This window comes from Propithecus coquereli, unplaced genomic scaffold (genome assembly GCF_000956105.1).
Source record: "Propithecus coquereli isolate 6110/MARCELLA unplaced genomic scaffold, Pcoq_1.0 Scaffold59, whole genome shotgun sequence".
Classification (NCBI taxonomy): Eukaryota; Metazoa; Chordata; class Mammalia; order Primates; family Indriidae; genus Propithecus; species Propithecus coquereli.
Genome location: NW_012151840.1, coordinates 1,494,742 through 1,513,036, shown reverse-complemented (window position 1 = coordinate 1,513,036; position 18,295 = coordinate 1,494,742). Strand labels below are relative to the sequence as shown.

Below are 18,295 nucleotides of genomic sequence, written 5' to 3'. Positions count from 1 at the left end.
GGTGGGGAGAGACAGGATCCTGGACCCTGAAGTGGAAGAGGGGGTGGTGTGTGTGTGTGTGTGTGTGTGTGTGTGTGTGTGTGTGTGTGTGAGAAATGGGGTCTGGGTGCCCAAGGTGGAGACTATAGACGGGGAAGCTTCGAAAGAGGCATGGGCATGCAAGCAGACACTGAGAGTCTGTCCGGAGGCCCCCTGTCCACCCCTCCTTGGTCAGAGGACAGGAGTAGGGGCCAGAGGGGCTGGGACTTCATCCTCTCATCTTTCCCTAGCCCTCAGCCTTGAGCCCAAGGAGAGGAAGAGCCTGCTTACTCCTGGACTCGGGATCGTCGCCAAATATGGAACATTTGTTTGGCAGCCCCTATCCCACCACCACTCGGGATATTCAGAGGTGTGGCTAGATCTTCCTTCCCTGCAGAGCTGAGCGGAGGGGTGGTTTCTTTTTGGGTATCCTGACTTCAAGACCTTCAGGCCCGGCCTAACCCGGGATCCCCTGGTCCCCTCCCTGCCTTACACAGAGACCCAGAGAACTCCTGGGCGGTGGCTGGTGGCCCTCGGCTACCCTGCTGGCAGCACAGCACTGTCAACCATACACCATAGCTTTCACCCCACAGCTTCGTCCACTCCTTCTTCCGTCCTCTTTCCTTTCTTCCCTGTCTCCTGCTTCGTCCTGTGAGGGAAGTCCTACTGAAGATCTAAGCTGTGGTCCTCCAGCTTCCCCCAGCCTCCCTGCCCTGGGAGGCCCCCAAGTCACCTGGCTCAGCCTCCCTCATCACGTGGATGAGTCTGAGGCTCAGAGAGGATAAATGCTGACCCGAGGCCACACTGCCAGACTGAGGCAGAACCAGCCTCCCTCTTCCCTCACCCCGCTCTGACCCAGCCAGCCCGAGCAGACATCATGGGCCAGACAACTGTTTGGGTTTGGGGACAAGGGGGCTTATTATGCTGGCGGCACTGAGGGGCTAGTGGCAAGGACATGCAAGGGTGGGGGCGGCCCGAGGCCTAATCCCTGTAATCAGTGCTGTGGGCAAAGATGATGACGGGCCTGGCTTCTGCAGATGCTGAGGTCACCCTGGACTGGCCTCCCGCAGCGAAGCAGCAGCCTCTGGCCCTCCCCAGGCCTGAGTCTGTCTGCCTGCGTTCCCCAGGAGGCCTCCCTGCCCTCCTCCCTCCTCTCCTGGGCCCTCCTCCCTCCTCTCCTCGGGAGGCAGCCCCTCCCCAGCACTAGCCTCTCCTTTCTCCCCTACTGTCTCCCCGCTGTCTGCTCCTGAATGGGGGAAGGAAGAGTCCAGACTTTGTAGGCAGAGGCATTACTTTATTCAGGCAGGGGTGAGCCAGGCAAGGCCATAGCATGGTAGGGATGGGGGTCAGGACGTAGGAGCACCCTCACCTGCATTAGTCACGGGCCAGACATCCCGTGAGGGTGGTGCTACTGGGGTGAGACGGAGCAGGGTTGGTGAGCCGGGCACAAGGACCCCCACAGCCCCCTCCCTTCGGAGGAGCCACTGGGCCCCAGGCCTTTCCCAGCCGATGAAGAGGAAGGGGGCCCAGTGCTTTCCTCACTCAGTGGACTTGAGCCTACCAGATGGTGCAGGCGGGAGGCCCCTTTGCAGGGTGTGAGGTTTTTATTCCTAGAGCCTCCATTCTGGGAACTGGCTCCTTTGCCACACCCCATGTCACCTTAGCCAGCCAAGCCTCTTGGAAGAAACCACAGGTCAAGAGATCATAAGTTAAGGGTGCTGCCCTGAGCGGGGAGGGGCTGCGGGAGGCGGACCTCTTCTCTAGTCTTCCCCTGAGGACCAGGAATCTTGATCTCCTTCCCTCTGGGTGAACTTCAGGAACTGGCCCGGGCCCAGGTGAAGAGGAGCCCCTGCCCAAGGGGTCTTCAGGGCACCCCCCTCCTCCTCCCGTAAGGGGCTCGCTCGGTCCCTCTCAGGAGCCCCCAGTTTCCCCTGCCCTACTCCCTCAGACTGCTCCAGCCCGTTCATCACGCCCCCATTCACGTGTTCCGACTCCTCCAAGTCGGGGCCCTGGCCATTGACACCACAGGTGTCCCCTGCCCCTGGGCCCATGTCCTCCACCCCACTGGGGGTCTCCAGAAGGCCAGGGTCTTGGTCCTCCGTCTCCAAGGGAACAGGGTCGGACTCTTCCTCTGAGCCAGAAGGCTCAGCGCTGTCCTGGGACTCAGTCCCTGGGGTAGCCACAGAGGCACCGGCCACCACACCCCTCAAGCCATCATCCCAGGGGACACTGACACCCACGGTCTCAGACTCCTGGAGGTCACCTCTCTGAGAGCTACTCAGGGCCTGGAAGCTGCCAACAGAGGACCCTGGCCCCCACCGCCCAGCCCCTGGCTCCCTCCCCTCCTCTTCCTCTTCTTCCTCTGCCTCCTCCCCACTCTCCTCCTCATCCGCAAACCCATCAGACTCCCCATCCCGATCCCAGGCGGCAGGCTCCAGTACCAGCTGGGGCACCTGGCCCAGAGGTTCTGCCACCTCCCCGGGGACACCAGGAAGAAGTGAAGCCTCAGTCCCCAGGTCCTCGAATTCCTCTGACAGGTCAGAATCATGGCCACACTCCTCCTCCCCCCCATCTTCCTCTTCCTCCTCTTCTGAGGGTTGGGCCCCAAGGCCCGCAGAAGCCAGGACAACAGGATCCCAGCCTTCCTCTCTGGTCTCCCCTTGAGGGGAGGGCCTCTGCTCTCCAGCTGGGTCCCACTGGGAGGAAGTCGGGGACCTGAGGTAGAGGCCCAGGGGAGTGGAGTCGGGAAGGGTTTCCCCAAGCTCATCAGCCTCGCTCTCTTCTTTGCTCTCCTCCCCCTCCTGGAGGCCCTCAGAGATCTCCCCAGAGCCTAACTCCTCCTGCTCACCCTCCACTTCTCCCAGGGCTGAGGCCCTGCCCTCCAGCCCCCAGCTAGCCTCCTGGATCCCCTCAGCCTGGGGCTGGGGCCCAGGAGCATCTTCCAGGATTGGGGTGGGTGAGCAGGGTTCAGTGGGCCTTGGGCTAGGGAGACCCAGCTCTGGTTGTACATCCTCCTCAGCTTCCTCTGACCCCAGGGGCCTAGGTTGAGGGGCATCACTTCCACCGTGGCCTGAGATCTCAGCAGGGAACACCTCCTCTGCTCCCCAGGGGGCCTTAAGATCTGACTCCTCCCAGCCCTTGGGAGGTTCCAGGGGGTCTCTGCTCTTCCTGGGCAGTTTGGAGAGCTCTGCCTCCAGAGCACCTGCCTCCTCTAGGTCCTTTCCAGGCCCTTCCAAGCCCTGAACGCTCTTTGCCTCCAAACTTTCCTCTCCTGGGGGTGGCTCTATCACCTCCTTCCTGGCCAGGTGGCCTGGGTCCTCTGGCCCTAGCACCTCCTGCTCCGGTTCCTGCTCAGCTCCCACAGCAGACTCACCCGTGGCTGGCTCTGACCCCAAGGTGACCTCTGGGGAGGCTTGGTCATCTCCTGGGACCACATCCTCATCTTCCAACAGGGCTTCTGTCACCTCTGGCATTCCCTGGGGTGCTTGGAGGCCTGGGGCCCCCCCTTGCTCTGGTTGCCCTTCAGGGTCCTGCAGGCCCTCGGCGCCTCCCTTCCCACTGGCTCCCGCAGCTGGGCCCCTCTGCTCTTTGGGCTCAGGGCTCCCTGGGTGCCCCTCGCCTGGGCTCCAGGCTTCCCCCATGGCATTCAGCTGTAACTCTCTCTGCTCTGCTGCCTCCTCCTTCCCAGCAAAGCCATCCTGCGCCCTCAGGTCTAGCTCTGCCTCATCCTCATTTTCCACTCCGGCCCTCCCAGGTGGACTTCCCTGACTCAGTTCTTCGTTTCCCACCACCATATCTTCCCACCTCTGCTCATTTGCAGACTGTGGCAGCTCCTGTCCCTCCTCTTCCAGAGACCTCAGTGACTCCTGATTCTCTCCCTTCCCCAGATCCTCTTCCTCTTCCATATTCCTTTGACTTTCCTTGTCTATCTCTTCTGGAGATCTCAAATTCTCTAGGTCCTGTGCTCCAAGAGATCTCAGTTGTTCTTGATTCTCCTTTTCTAGGAGCCTCGTTGTCTCTTGGTTCTCTTCCACAGACCTCAGTGGTTCTTGAGTATCATTTTCTACAGGTTTCATTGTCCCCTGATTCATTTCTTCTAGAGACCACAGTGGCTCTTGAGTTTCTAGAGATTTCAATGTTTCCGGGTTCTCTTCTGCAGACTTCAGTGATTCTAGGTTCTCTGTTTCTAAAGATCTCACTGCTTCTACACTCTCTTCTTTCAGTGACTTTAATAACTCTTGATTCTCTTTTTCAGGAGATCTAATTATCTCCTGGTCTTTTCCAAGAGACTTCAGTGGCTCTGGATCCACTCTTTCTGGAGGTCTTAATGTCATCTGGTCTTCTTCCCCTAGAGATTTCAGTGACTGTTGAGTTTCTTTTTCAAGAGGTCTCAAAGTCTCTTGTTCCTCTTCTTTTAGAGACCTCAGTGACTCCTGATTTTCTTTTTCCAGAGGTCTCACTATCTTCTGGTCCTCTTCTCCTAGACTACTCAGTGGCTCCTGGTTCTCTTTTTCTAGAGGTCTAAAGGTCTCTTGGTTCTCATCTTCAAGAGAACTCAGTGATTCCTGATTCTTTTTCATCGGAGGTCTCAGTGTCTCCTGGTCCTCTACTTCTTGGGATCTCAGTGGCTCTTGATTCTCCTTTTCTAGAGCTGTCAATGACTGTAAGTTCTCTTCTAGAGAACTTACTAATTCTTGATTTTCTTTTGCTGGAGATAAAAGTGTCTCTATATTACCTTCAAGAGACCTTATTAGTTCTTGATTCTCCTTTTCTGGGGGTTTGAGTGCCTGTATGTCTTCTTTTCCTATAGGCTTAAGTAGTTCTAGAGTCTCCTTTTCTAGAGGTCTCACTACTTCCACATTCTTTTCTTCTAAAGACTTCATTAGCTCCTGATTTTCCTTTTCTACACTTTTCAGTCTGGAAAAGTTTTCTTCTAAAGACCTCAGAGATTCTTGATTCTCCTTCTCTAGTGTCTCATGGCTCTGGTTTTCCAGAGACATCAATGGCTCTTGAATCTCCTCTGCCAGCGACTTCAGGGTTTCTTTTTCCAAAGGAACCTGGGAGTCTTGGGTTTCCTTCATGTCCAGATCCCCTTCTTCTTGCCATATTTCCTGCTGCAGGCTGTTTACCACTTTGCCCTCTATGGCTGTTTCTTTCTCTACCAGCCCCAAGATTTGCCCTTCACCTTCCTCCTGAAACATGCTGGATACTCTAGACCCTCTGGGTTCTCCATCTTTACCCTCTAAATTGGAATTGTCAGAGCTAAAGGGTGGAGCCAAGGAGGCCTGATCCTTTGGGGACTGGTCTATACTGGCCTCTTTTTGCTTGCCCCCAGGCTCCTCAGGTCCTGGCAGGACACTGGCAGGAATGGCCACCTTGGCTTCAGCCCACAGGGGCTCTGGAGCCTGTTGCCTCCCACCCTGTGGCTGGAGCAGGGAGAGAGGAGCATCCTGGGCTCTGATCTCTGCATCTGTGGCAGGACAGGGAGCCTGTGGTGTGGGTGGGATGGGGGTGCTGGCCAATGTAGGGGTACGGGCCTGGAGGAATTCCTGGCTCTTCAGAAAGGCTGGCACAGGTGTCTCAAGGGTAGCAGGCAAGGGTGAGGGGAGGGAAGTTGGGCTCAGGACAGGGAGCAAAGGTCCAAGACGCCGGCCCTCTGGGGTCCCAGGGAATTGCAGCTCCAGCTTGGGGTCTGGAAAGGCAGAGGGGCAAGAAGCAGTGTCAGTATGTCACTGGCAGTGAGGGGAGCCACAGAGCAGCCATCATTTCTGGCAAGAGTGCCCACAGGCTCTGTCCCTGGCTCCCACTGGCTGGGCTGAGAGTATGTGCACTAGTGTTGGGGGCCAAGAAGTTAAGACTCAGATTGATACCTCTCAGGAAAGGTAGGTCTGGGTATGAAGAGCAAAGAAGGGTGGTTTCAAGGGGATCCTGATCCCTCTTCTTACCCTGGAAGCCGAGGGAAGCCTTGGAAACACCGCCAGGTGTCTGCAGCCGGGAGTTCTCAGCCTCCAGGAGGGTCCTGGAGATGAGAGAGGAAAAGCTGGGTCAGCCCTCTGCCCCAGTGAGCTGGCAGTGAGCCAGCTGGGGACAACCCTGGCTGGATTGGCACCATCCCTGGCACTGCAGGCTTCCTGTTCATTTGACCATTATCACACAAAAGCCACACGCGGCGTGAAATCACATGGTCACATACCCACAGGCATCACACGCTTGGTCACACAGAGTCACACACATATTTGGGACACACAGTGGAGCTCACAGACACACAAGCAGATTCCCACACAGTCAGATGCTGCCATAGGCCACACCCACAGTATCACTTCGGCTGGTCTCCTCCTCCCACCCCAGGCCAATGACCTCATCCTCAGTGTGGGGGACCGATTCTCATGCTAATTGCTGCCATTGTCCACGCCGCCATCTGGAGGGTCTGAGAAGGGGGGCTTCTGGGGAAGTGGGAATTCTCAGGCCGTTCCCATGGGATGCGCTCCCTCCTCCCCTGGGGCCCCCAGAGCTAGCGACAGACAAAAGCAAATGAATTCAACTCCCTCTCTCCAAATCCTTTTCATGCCTCAAAAGCCAGCGGTTAAATTCCTCGGGGCCTGTAAGACCCCTCAGCTCAGTGGTTTCACTGGGGGTCAAGGCCCTCATCTTGGGATCTCTAAACCCTCTGGATCCCAAGCTCTTTGGGGCAGGGAGGTCTTTGTGTCCAGGGCTCTGCCTCAGTGCCCCTTGGAGCTGATTGGGGGGTGGAGGGAACCAATGAATCCAACAAGGTATACTGCACATCTACTCCCTCTCTTCTCCGTGACCTGGTTGGTACTTGCCGTAGTCTCACCTCCGTCCTTCCCAGTGTAGCATCATTCCCTCCGAGCTCTGTCTTCTGTGGAGGTGGAGCCCTGTCTTTCAAGTCCTCCCTAGATCCTCACTGGCCTTCCTTCTCCAGACCCTGCCTCCCCCGACATCCTGGACCTGTGCCAGGGCCCCTGCTTTTTTTGCCAACAGATTCTAGGGGGAGGGGTGTACTATCCTAATAGCTTGTCCAGCCCTGGCCCTCTGGCCCTTCACAAGTCACAAAGCCCCTTCCTTGGGCTCCATGAGCCTCCCTAGACAGTTTCCCAGAAGAGACTGTGGGCTTTGCTCAAGGCCCCACAGCCAGTGAGAAGCAGCCCCCCCCTCCTCTGGTCTCGACCTTTCCTAACACAACAGGAAACATGGTCAATGAGGGGCAGGGCAGGCCAAAGGCACTAGGGCTTGCGAGGAGTCAGGCCCCATGACATTCAGGCTGGAAGAGGCCTTGGAAGTCGCTCAGCCCAGCTCTCAGCCCTAGACAAGGCTGCGGCCCAGGTCAGGTGGCGAGTCAGTGCAGCCACCCCACATCTGCAGTGCCTCCTCTCTGAGGCTGCGGGGGACAGCAGCCCCTCTGTGGGAGCACACACTCAGAGATTTGGGGATTTTCAGCCCCTCGGGGGAAGGGTCTGGATGTGGATGCCCCACACGTGCCCGGCCCCTCTCCCGAGGCCATCCCACTAGGCAGTATCACCACTTTTAGGGGGACACAGGACACCTCTCAGGTCCTGAACCCATGGGGGAGCAAGTGGGCTCAGGTGGGACATGTCCTGGTCCATGGAAGTGACCAGCCTGCAGTTACAGAGCTGCCAGCACCTGTGTCTTGGGGCCCCGTCAGCTGAGTAGTCTGCCCCAGCATGTGTGTGCATCTGTGTGCTTGGGTGGGTCACGGTCAACCCCTACCTGTACGTGGCCACCTCCAGGCTGAGGGACATCTTGAGATGTGCCAGCTGCTGCCGACCTTCCAGAACCTGGGCGATCTGGCTCTGCAGGCCCTGTTTCTCCTGCTCCAAGGCCTCCACGGCCAGCTGCAGAGCAGGCCAGAGGCAGTCAGCGAAGGGGGTGAGGTCCCTCCCGCTAACTAAGTACATCCTGCTTGGCTGCCATGGCAGCGTCTTCTGCCCCCTGACTGACTTCTCTGTAGAGCAGACCCCTGCCTCTCCCACCCCACCCCCTGCCCAAAGAGCCCCCTCTGGGTCCACCGAGATGAGCGCGGGGGCCCCTCTTGGTCCTCTCCCACGGCCCGCTCCTCCTCTGAAGATGCTGATTAAATGGTAGCACATGTTGTTCAGAACTCAGCTCCCACAGGAGGGGGAGGTGAGGGAGGAGGGGAGACGAGTTACAGAGAGGATAGGGGGAAAGTGGAAGCAGAAGGAAAAACGATTAATCAAGAGGCCTGGAGCCCGCAGGACTGGAAGCCAAGCAGCCCCAGTCCCCTGCTCCCATCTCCCACCACAGTCTTCCGCGCCTCACGCTGGGCTCCCGCCCCTCCACTTCCCACATGGTCTGGAATCTTCCTCTGAGAAGAGGCTTAGGGAGGTGGCCATGGCACCTCTGGCTCAGGCAAGAGGCTGTTTTCTCAGCTGCTGGTCACATCTGTGCTGTGTGAGGGGGAGCAGCTGTCCCGGGGCTCTGGAATGTGCTCTAGAGGGCCCAGAAGCCGTGACATGGGAGAGGGGCTGGTGGCCCCCCACTCAGGGCCCCCAGCCGTCCTGTCAGGGGGAGGAGGGCTGTTCAGGACTTAGAGGTTCTGAGTAGCTGGGCCATTCTTCAGAGTGATAGCAGAGCCCAGGGAGGGGCCCAGGGGGTCGTCGGAGAGGGAAAGCGCCATCCAGAGAGTGAGGGGGCTGCTGCAAAGCCACTCGGGCCTGCCTGCCCTTCCAGGGGATGTGCTCTGAGAGGCCTTCGAATCCCATCATTCCCTCCCTACCCTAGGCAATCCTGGGGCCTGTGGCACCAGGTGTGGGTTTTCTGTGAAGCGGCTCCTGAATCGGCAGCCGCCCCTGTCCCGCTCCCTTCCCAGAAGGTCTCTGAGCCTCACAGGGACTTCCTGGAGCCTGGTCTCACCCAGGTCTGCGACTTCCTCACCTGGAACTTTTCAGTGGCCTGCAGCCGCTCCTGCCAGCGGCCCTCCAACCTCTGTTCCAACGCCGCCCTGCGCTCCTGGAGGCCGCCCCGCTCTGCCTGGAGCTGCTGCAGCTCCAGGCGGCCCTCACGGGCGCCCTGCACGGCACGGCCCAGCCGCTCACGGGCCTGGCCCAGCGACATCTCCATGTGTGCCACGCGCTCCTGGTAGCCGCGCACTGCCCCGCGCCACGCCTCGCCCAGCCGCCTCGCCAGCTCCTCCACCTCGGGGGCCGGCGCTGGGGGCCCGCGGGGCGGCGCAGGGCAGCGGGGGGCGCAGGCAGCCTGCGCGTTCAGGCCGGCGCGCTCCTCCTCGTGCGCCGCGCGCAGAGCCCCCAGCTCGCGCTCCAGCTCCGCTGCCTGGGTGCTCAGCCAGGCCTGGGCGCACTTCTCTGCCTCGACGGCTCGCCGGCTGCGGGCTGCCTCTTCTGCCGTCCGCTCCCGGGCCAGCCGCAGCTGCTGGCATCTGCCCGCCACGCCCTCCAGCTCTTCGGCCAGGTTGTCGCGCGCCACCTCGGCCGCGTGTTTCTCCCGCCAGCGCTGGTCAACGAGGGCCCGCAGGGCCGCCAGCTCGTCGTCGGCACGGGCCCGCCAGGAGGTGTCCCCAGACTGTGCCCGGTGCCCCCTGAGCTCCGCGCTGAGCAGCTCATTCTGCTCCTCCAGCGCCTTGACCCGGGCCAGGTAGGCCTCCAGGCGCCGGTTGAGCTCCCACATCTGAAAAGATTCCTCCCCCATGCAGCCCTCCATCCTTCTTGTCAGACCCACAAGGGGCACCGGGAGAAGGGAGCCGCTCTCAGAGCTCTTAGGACGAAAAAGAAAAGGAGACCCACAAGGACAATGACGGGGCGGGGCGGGGAGTAGCCTGAGCGACTGCGAGTCGGGAGTGGGAGCGAGGCTATTCATACTCCCGCCAGCCGGGCGGGAAAAGGGGCGGGACCCAGGCCTTAACCCCTTAGAGTTCAGAGAAAGGACGGCAGCCTCTGTCCCTGCGTCCCCAGAGTGCTGAAGAGTGGAACCAAAAGAGAAGCCATGCCGTGGAGAATCCGATCCGATGATGGCGGCTTTGTGAGGGAGGAGGCCCCGAGGAAGGGTCGTGATCCCCGGTGAAGGCAGATGATGCATAGAGCTGAGTCTGTGGAGGGGTCGCCAGGAGAGTCTGGCCTGGGAGGGGGTGCGAGTCTCAGCTACTCGGCACACCCAAGAGAGCTATCACTTACTGAATTCCTCTAAGACTCAATTTCCTCATCCGTAAAATGGGAGCAATGATGGAAATCCCATGGGCTGCGGAAAGGAGGGATGTGGCCATGGTTTTATTTGGTAAATAGCGCTCACCCTCCTGAAATAGTGGAGAGAGGCAGCATTGCAAAGAGAAGCTGGAAAGACACCGCCTGGAAAACAAGAACAGATATCTGATATTGGGGGACATGTGCACACACACACCCCCATCAGAAAAAAGGGACACAAGGAGAAGGAACGTCATGGGCTTAAGAATATTTTCCCCTCCATCCTTCCTACAACTCTTCCATGTAACTCCCGAGGTTCTTGTACGCACTTTAGCAAGTTCTCCCCCAGTTCTTAGGGAAGGGCCCGCCAACGGGTCCCCAGCGCCAGAGATTTTTGGGTTGAAGGCGCCCCCTGGTGGCTTACCGATCAGGTCAAGACGAGGTAGCTCCGCAAAAGAGGCCGCTCTGTTCTTCATCACAGCTAGCCAGGGTTTACTGCGCCTTTGTGATGTGCCAAGTCCTGTTTTAATATTTTACTTACATTATCTGACTTAATCCTCAAAACATCCCTTTGAGGATTCGTAGTTCAGGGAGTGGAGAGCTCACCAAGGGTGGAAGTAGTTTGGGAAGGCTTTCTGGAGGAGGGGGTGTCCTTGAGAATAGAGGGGGCTACAGGTGGAGACAGGTGAGGTTCTGTGCCAAGAGGACCCCAAGAAAGGATCCCCAATGAGGCAGCCAGCTTGGGCGTCACCACCTCCAAGGGAGGTCCCCATCTGAGGGAGGCCAACAGAGACCACAGCACTAGGTAGGTGGCACCCACCCTCTGTTCCCCCCTCCCTCCTGCAGAGGAGAGACTAGGCTGGGGGGGTGGTGCCAGGGGCAGGGCCGGGAGCAAAGAGTGGAGTGTTTCTCGCCCCCCTGCCAGCTGGTCTTTGAGCTGGGGCTGAGCCTCAGCCAGCAGCTAATGAAGAACTTTTTAATGGGATGGGAAATAGAAGTTTTAAACTGTGTCAATTGGACTATACAGGACATTTTTTTAACAGCCTAAAGTGTCCAGAAAGCTGTAAGATCAGCTAAAATGTCATCACAGGACAGGAGAGGAGTACAATGGAACGTTACTGCAGGCAGTGGTCAGAGAGATCTAAAACTGTGGGTTTTGTTTTTTCCCTCTTCTGCTATTCATCTTCTTTGCCTCGTAATGCAAGGGCCAGGGTAGGGGCCAGGAAGTCACTCTTGCCCTCATCCCTAATGTAACCCCTCCGTCTATCTCCCCTCTTCTCCCTTCCCCTCTGCTTCCCAGCTACATGGGTCCTGCTGGACATGTGTGGCAAGGGACCCGGTCAGCAGTGGGCTACTGCCTTCCACGAGAAAAGAGATGGGAAGAGAGAAGCAAGCGGGATGGGGACCAGAGGGCAGGGGGACAACTGAGCAGCTCTGTACCAAGCCATCTGGGGAACTAGGGGAAAGGAAAGACGTCTCCTGGGCAGTCCGGCTTTGACCCGAGAGCCCTGGGTACCAGTTGGACCCTGCCTTTCTCCCTGTGTTTCCCCAGCCTCTCGAGGGAGGCTTGGAGCTGGCGCCAGGAGGTGGGAGGGCTCCTCCTCCCTCCGTTTTCTGCTTCCCCAGCTGGAGGATGATGGAACTGGCTTCCCTGGCCCTCTCCTTTCCTTCACGTCCACTGCAGGAAAGGTCACCTCCCCGTTCTCCATCTTGGCCGTCCTCCATCTTGAGGAGCGGCCCAGTGGGGTGGAAAAAGCGCTGAACACGGAGCCCTGTCTCAGTGTGGGATATTGGACTAATCGTGTCTCCCCTCTGGGTCTTAGTTTCCTCATTAATTTATTCAAACAATATTTTTAAAGCATCTACTGAAGACCAGGTGCATAGTAGGCACCAATAAATGTCACAAAGGCATCAAAGATGTCTAACATGGAGCTCGTCCCCGAGGAGCCTGTGGGTATGTAGGGGGACAGAATGGGCGCCGTGGAGTGTGACCCGTGCAGAGAGGCGAACATGGGGGGGCGGGCAGAGGAGCGGCAAACACAGCCAGGGGAGGAGTCTCGGCCTTTGTCTGCTAAGCAGCAAGGAGCATGAAGGGTTTTACCCTCAGTTGAGGGCGACCTGGTCAGATTTGCATCCTAGAAAGATCGTCGTGGGGCAGGGTGGGGAAGACAGGCAGGGTGGCCAGTCAGGAGGCAGTTGCCACCAGCAAGGGTCAAGGTGACGAGACCTGAACCTAGAGGTGGAGAGGAGGGAAGAGGTGTGCGAATTTTTAAGATGTATGAGTTCCAGGATGAGTCAGATGTGGCGGTGGAGGGAGGGGACAGGGAAAACTCCGAATTGTGTGGCTTGGCCCTGGGGAAGGGGAGGGAGGCGGGGGGTGATGCGCAGCAGCAGCCGGATGTTCAGCTCTGGGGCTCAGGGCCGGGACTGGGATCTAGAAGATGATGCCCCGTCAGGGTAGACAAAGGGCCACCATGACCATGGACAAGGTCACACAGGGAGAGAGGGTGAGAGAACAGAACGACAAGTGGTTCCCTTCTCCCTCTGACTCTCTGGGTCTGTGGTTTTGATGAGCAACTCGCAGAGAAGCAACCTGCCCCTTCCTCGGCACAGGTCTCCGCCCTGCAGGAAGTAGCAGGGTCCGCCGTGGGGCATGGCCACCAGGGGCCGCTATTACCTCAAGAAAAGTCACATTCCCTGGGAAACAATTCTTAAAAACCTAAGATTTACATAGTTAGGCAGGTAATATTATCATCGTTGTCATCTGTTGATGACATCCACGGTTTTCTACCCAAGAAAACAACTCAGAGAGGTTAAGTAAGCTATCCAAGATCACACAGCTAGAACTTGAACTTAGACTTCCAACTTAGCCTGCACTTCCCTCTCTCCGGGATAGATGGTAGTGGCTGGGGGCGGGGAGGGCTGGAATCAGAGTATGAGTCAGAGAGGAAGAAGCAGGGAAATCTTTAATCTCTTTACCAACCCTCATACTTCTCCTGTCATCTCACTCAGGGCCAGAGTAGCCCACCTGGAGCCAGGAAATGACCAACTCTGGATTCAAAACCCTCTCCCCTAGTGAAAATCTAGTCTTCCTATCCCACTACTACTTGTCTACCCAATTCTGGGGAGAAGTGGACAGAGGAGAACTGAAGGCCAGTTGGGGCTGGGCTGGAGCTGAATGAGATTAGGGGGCTAGGGTTAGGCTGGGCTGGGCTGAGCTGGGCTGCCCGGGTAGAGGCTGAAGGTGTGAGGTCCGTGTTTGGCAGTACCTCCATGCCCTGCCGCACTGGGCTCCCATTAGTGATTCACTGACTGAATGCCCACCCCCGTGCTGGTCTCACCACATCCCCAGGGCTGAGTCTGGCTCTGAGCAGCCCACTGAAGGAGGGCACAGACACACCACAGTAAGCCCACGCGTGAGGGATGTGGAGACCCAGAGCAGCGTGGCAATGCTGTTAAGAGCACAGGCTCGGGAGGCAGACCTGAGTTTGAGTTCCCGTGAAGCACTTAACATTTCTGAATCTCAGCTTCCTTATCTGTGAAAGGGAACAAAAACACCCACCTCATTTGAACACCCTCTGTGAGGGCGGGGACTGGGTCTGCCTTATTCAGATTCCCAGCGTCTGATCCCCCACGCGAGCTCGGTGCGTGTTTGTGGAATGAAGAAATGAGCGAACGGGGTGGGGGTGTTTGGCTTGTTAGGAACCTCGCTGCAGTGAACATTCTTGCCTGTTTCCTCCGGTGCACCCTGGGAGGGAACGGCTGGTCACAGAGAAAGCACATCTGCAACCTCACTGGAGAATGCCACATTGTTTGAGAAGTGGTCATACCAATGTACTCTCCCACAAGCAGTGTTTAAAGGTTCCCATTGCTCCAGGTTGTCATGGTACCGGGAGATTTAAAATTTTTTCACAATTGTGAGGTATGTGCACTCAATACAACCGTGGAAATACATTAACACGGATGAATCTTACAAACGTCCTGTTGAGCAGGAAAAGCAAGCTGCAGCAAAATACATGCAGTAGATGCCATTTATACAAAAGCCTAAAACCCTGCAAAACCAAAAGATGTTACTTAGAGATACTTATATATGTAGTAAAAAAAAATTTTTTAAAGGCAAAATAATGATAAAAATAAAGGAGAGAAGCGTGGTTCCCTCTCAGGTAGAAGGAGGAGATGCAAGCAGGGCTGATGCGGAAGGGCTGTGGCGGGCTCTAGCGGTACACCACTGCTCGGAATGGAATTCCGTATTGATACAGGGCATGAAATATTTCTAAATAAATAAAAACATAGGGTGGGGTCATATTAAGTGTCCGAAGGGCTCTTGGGCAAAAGGGCCCAGACTTTTCTTATGTGGGTCCAGGAGGCAGAACCAGGTTTGAAGGATTTCGGCTATAGGGACTGGATTTCAACCCAGAGGAGCCAGTCCAACATTTGTTTCTGTACTGGCACAAGCTGCCACCAGAGGGAGTGAGTGCCCTGTTACTGGAGGTGTTCAAGCACAGACCAGATAACCACTCATTCATTTTGGGATCTGTTCTAGTGGACCTTCATGGCTTCTTCAATTCTGGGGACTCTGACAATCTAGGAATGAACAAGGATCTGTCTTGATCCCAGGTCCCCCTTCTGTCCTCTCTGGAGAGCTGCAGTTCCTGCCATGAACTACTCCCAGAGGGTTCTCTGGGCCAAAGCAAGAGGCCTGGAAGTTAATTCCGGCAAGAACTTCCCTGCATTACGGTATCTAACAGAATGGTGCGGGGTAACAGGGAGGAAGAGGCAGTGGCATCCAGACCACCAGCCCCTTCCCTGGCCAAGTAGGAGAGGGGCTTCAGGGGCAAGGCCGGGGCCTAGCAGGCAAACCAAGCAGCAGGAGGGATGACTGCTCGCCGGCGCCTCCTCCCCAGGGCGTTCTGAAGCCCTGCCCCAACGGCGGTGGCATCAGAGGGTGTGATATCTCAAGAAACCACTAGGTGGAGCCAGGACACCGAGGCTCCCCCTCCCACCCCGTTTATGAGACTTGGGGGTCAAGCTGTCTTCCTGCCGAGAGAGTCCAGGGTCCAGAGGGATCGACTAGGAGAGAATGTGAGGAAAAGGCATTAGGGGCCAGTCCACTCTGAGGAGGCTGGATGAATGGTAGGGGAAGGAGAGAATCTGGAAGGGATGTTAGTCTGCCCAGAACAACTAGGGGGGAGGGGGAGGTATATTTATCTCCTGAGCTGGTGGTATTAAAAATAACCAGGGGCCTGAGTAACCCAAGCTCCCCAGCCTTCCATGCCGGGGTGGGGGCCATCAGTGGAGACTAGAAAGGCAGAATGACGAGAAAGCAGAAGATGGGGCAAGAAAGGTCTCCTGTGCAGCCCTGCCCCCAGCTGGGGCTGCTGTGCGCCAGGAACTGGGCAGGCTGGTGCCCCACGGCCCAGGGCTGGCTGGAGGGGAGCAGGGAGGGAAGGAGGGGGAGAGGGGAGCCAGGCGGGAACAATGCTGGCTTCCAGCCAGAAGCTGGGAGTTGAGTGGGGGACTAGGGAGAGAGGAGGGAAGGGAAGAGAATGAGGTGTGGAGAAGAGAAAGAAAAGAAAGCTGAGAGAGGTGGAGAAAGTTTCCCCACCTGGGTGCCCACACTGCTCCCCATCCCAGTTCCTCAGGCCCTGAGGAAAGCAGCCTGTGCTCTGGGTTTCATCACCATGAGGAGCTGAAGCTACAGCAAAAGGCACTTAAGTTAGCCTTCAGGAAGGACTTCCCTGGAGGAATGGCGGCAAACCCTGGGAAAGAACGTGGCAGAGAGGGCTGCGGGAGGGTGGACTCTCTCCATCTGGGACTCAGCCGGTTTGTGGAATGTGCTCCTGCCCCGAGACTGGGTGCTAGACGGGATGACCTCACCTTTCTACCTCTGTGTTTCCACGGTTCCTTGGTCGATTTCTGTGTCAGGGGCTGTGATGGCAGGAGGACAATTGCAGGAAAGTTTCACTGAAAGATTTAGCCTCTACTTGCAGCCAGGAGGAAGAGGGCCGGAGCTGAGACCCAGGCAGGCTGAGGGTGACAGAGCCTGGAGGTGGCAAGAGCATGTCCTTCACTTCACCTGTCCCACACGGCTTGCTCTGGAGGTCCCATCCTGGCTCTGGAACTGACAGGGAGGTGCAGGAACCAACGGGCTTGGCACATAGTAGGAATTCAGGAAATATTTCCTCGATGGACAGAAGGCGCCATGCGAGCGCTCAAGTCAGAGAGTGCCCGGGCCCTGCTCACCGCAGTGCCCGACACATGGCTGGTGCTTGGTAAATGTCTGTTGAGGGAACAAATAGCACCCACCTACCGCAGGCACCCCAAGTGGGCATGAAGACCCTGCAAACAGTAATGACACCTGTGCCCATGTGTGACCTGTCTCCTCTTGGGTCTGCTTATACTCGGGCACATCCCTGGGTGAGCTGAGGTGGATTTGGGGGCTGGTTGGGCCTCAGGATCTCCTGGGTCCCTCCCTCCGGGCTGGACCAAGTGGGTGGCTCTTCTTCCCTTCACAGCTCTGGCTGGGCCCGGCCCCCTTGCCCCCAGGCTCCTCCTGAAACCTTAGCCTGTAATCCCCCACCTGAGCCTGGAGGGCCCCACACCTGGCCTGCCCTCGTAGTCTGCACTGAGCCGGAGAGGAGGGAGGCCCGGCTGCTCCAGGGTGAGAGGTGGGAGTCAAGCTATGGGAAAGACTGACCTTTCTCTCCACACTGAAGAGCCCACTCCCCTCCCTGGAGAGGAGGAGGATGAGGACGGTCTAGCTGGCACCTGTTGAGACCTAGCTGGTTTGTGCTGAAGCCAAGCAGCCCCTCTTATGTGACCAGTGATTCCCCTGACACCTGAGTGACCCCCAAGCTGGCCACGCCCCCTTGTGGTCCTCCCTTTGGTTTCCTCTCACACAAAGGATAGGCATGATCCCTGAGGTCCCTTCCTTCTGGGACTCTGTTCTCTGATTCTAGAATTCCCAGCTTCTAAGATTCCACCTTGGGGCGGCCGGAAGGGAGGGCTGACTGCCGAGAACGGTGCAGCTGTCCGCAGCTCCAGCTTGAGTCACCAGCTTGAGTCCCAGCCTGGCCTGACACACCCGCTCACCTCGAGGGGCAGGGGGTGGGAGCTGAGGCCTCGTCCAGACTCCTCCAGAAGCCCCCAGATCTGCCTGGTGGCTTCCAGAATTGCCCTCCTCTCTGGTGTCAGTCTCCCCACTCCCCCAGGAGTGGCTGGACCCCGGGGGGGAAGTTGGAGAGGCTGGCCCACCCCGTGGCGGGCTGGGACAGAGGTCAGGCAGGCATTTGATGAGGAGGGAGAAGAATGGAGGGGATGACCTTTTAAAGTCCCTTCCAGTTGGGGGAGCGGGGGGCTGCTGCTGCAAGGGATGAGAAAGAGACCAGAGTGTCACGGGGAATGAATGATGGCTCAAAAGGAGACCAGGGGCCGGGGTTAAGTGGGGTCAACCCTATCTCACCCGACCCCCTTCGGTGCCAGTGACTGGGCGAGGGGCTGACCCTGCTGTGGGGGGATTGATGAGAGCAGCTGTGGGAGCTGGGGGAGGGGGCAGAGGTGGCTCGGGCTGCCACGGATGGGGGTGGGGGGAGAGGAGGAGCACTCGGCTTCTGGGACCCTCAAGCAAAAAGCCGAGGGAGGGGCCCTGTGTCCTGCAAGGACATTCTGAGGTCTTCTCTTTGAGTGGGATGGGGGCGGGCAAGGCACTCTAGAGGGTCCAGGTGTCACCGGAAGAGAAGGAGGTTAGACACAGGAGGGGACGGGGGCTTCTTTAGGTGCCATCCTCTGTAAGGAGACCAAGAATAGACAGCAAGGCCGTCTACCCAGGGGCTGAAGGACGGTGGCACTGAACCCTGGGAGAGACGGTGAGGAAGGGGCCTGGAGCGGGGAGCTCTTGGCAGCCCCGGCTGGGGGCGGGGCCGCTGTCAGCCTGCCAGGTTTCTGCTGCTGCCTGGGAAGAGCCCAGCCCAGAGATTCTTATCCAGGGCAGGAACAGACCTGGTTCCTCAACTGGCAGTGCCAAAGGGGACAGGGCAGGAGAAAGCCAAAAGGTCAGGAGGGCAGTGCCAGGCCCCGAGAAGAGA

The 18,295-nt window shown here is 57.8% G+C and overlaps 1 protein-coding gene across 1 annotated transcript; it reads right to left on the bottom strand.

The window, feature by feature from the left end:
* Window positions 1–1,571: 1,571 nt before the first annotated feature.
* Window positions 1,572–9,844, bottom strand: NES (nestin). The gene is made up of 4 exons (XM_012658720.1): window positions 8,953–9,844; window positions 7,768–7,892; window positions 5,964–6,037; window positions 1,572–5,710 (listed from the first exon to the last, which is right to left on the bottom strand). Exons 1-4 carry the CDS (start codon window positions 9,733–9,735, stop codon window positions 1,779–1,781), a joined length of 4,914 nt encoding a protein of 1,637 aa, XP_012514174.1. The 5' UTR covers window positions 9,736–9,844; the 3' UTR covers window positions 1,572–1,778.
* Window positions 9,845–18,295: the final 8,451 nt, after the last annotated feature.

Coding starts and splice junctions, on each gene's coding strand:
- NES (XM_012658720.1), bottom strand. CDS start 9,735: ATGGAGGGCTGCATGGGGGAGGAATCTTTTCAGATGTGGGAGCTCAAC. Junction 7,893..8,952: donor AGGCCACTGAAAAGTTCCAG/GTGAGGAAGTCG, acceptor CCTGCTCTGCAG/CTGGCCGTGGAGGCCTTGGA. Junction 6,038..7,767: donor CTGGAGGTGGCCACGTACAG/GTAGGGGTTGAC, acceptor TCTCATCTCCAG/GACCCTCCTGGAGGCTGAGA.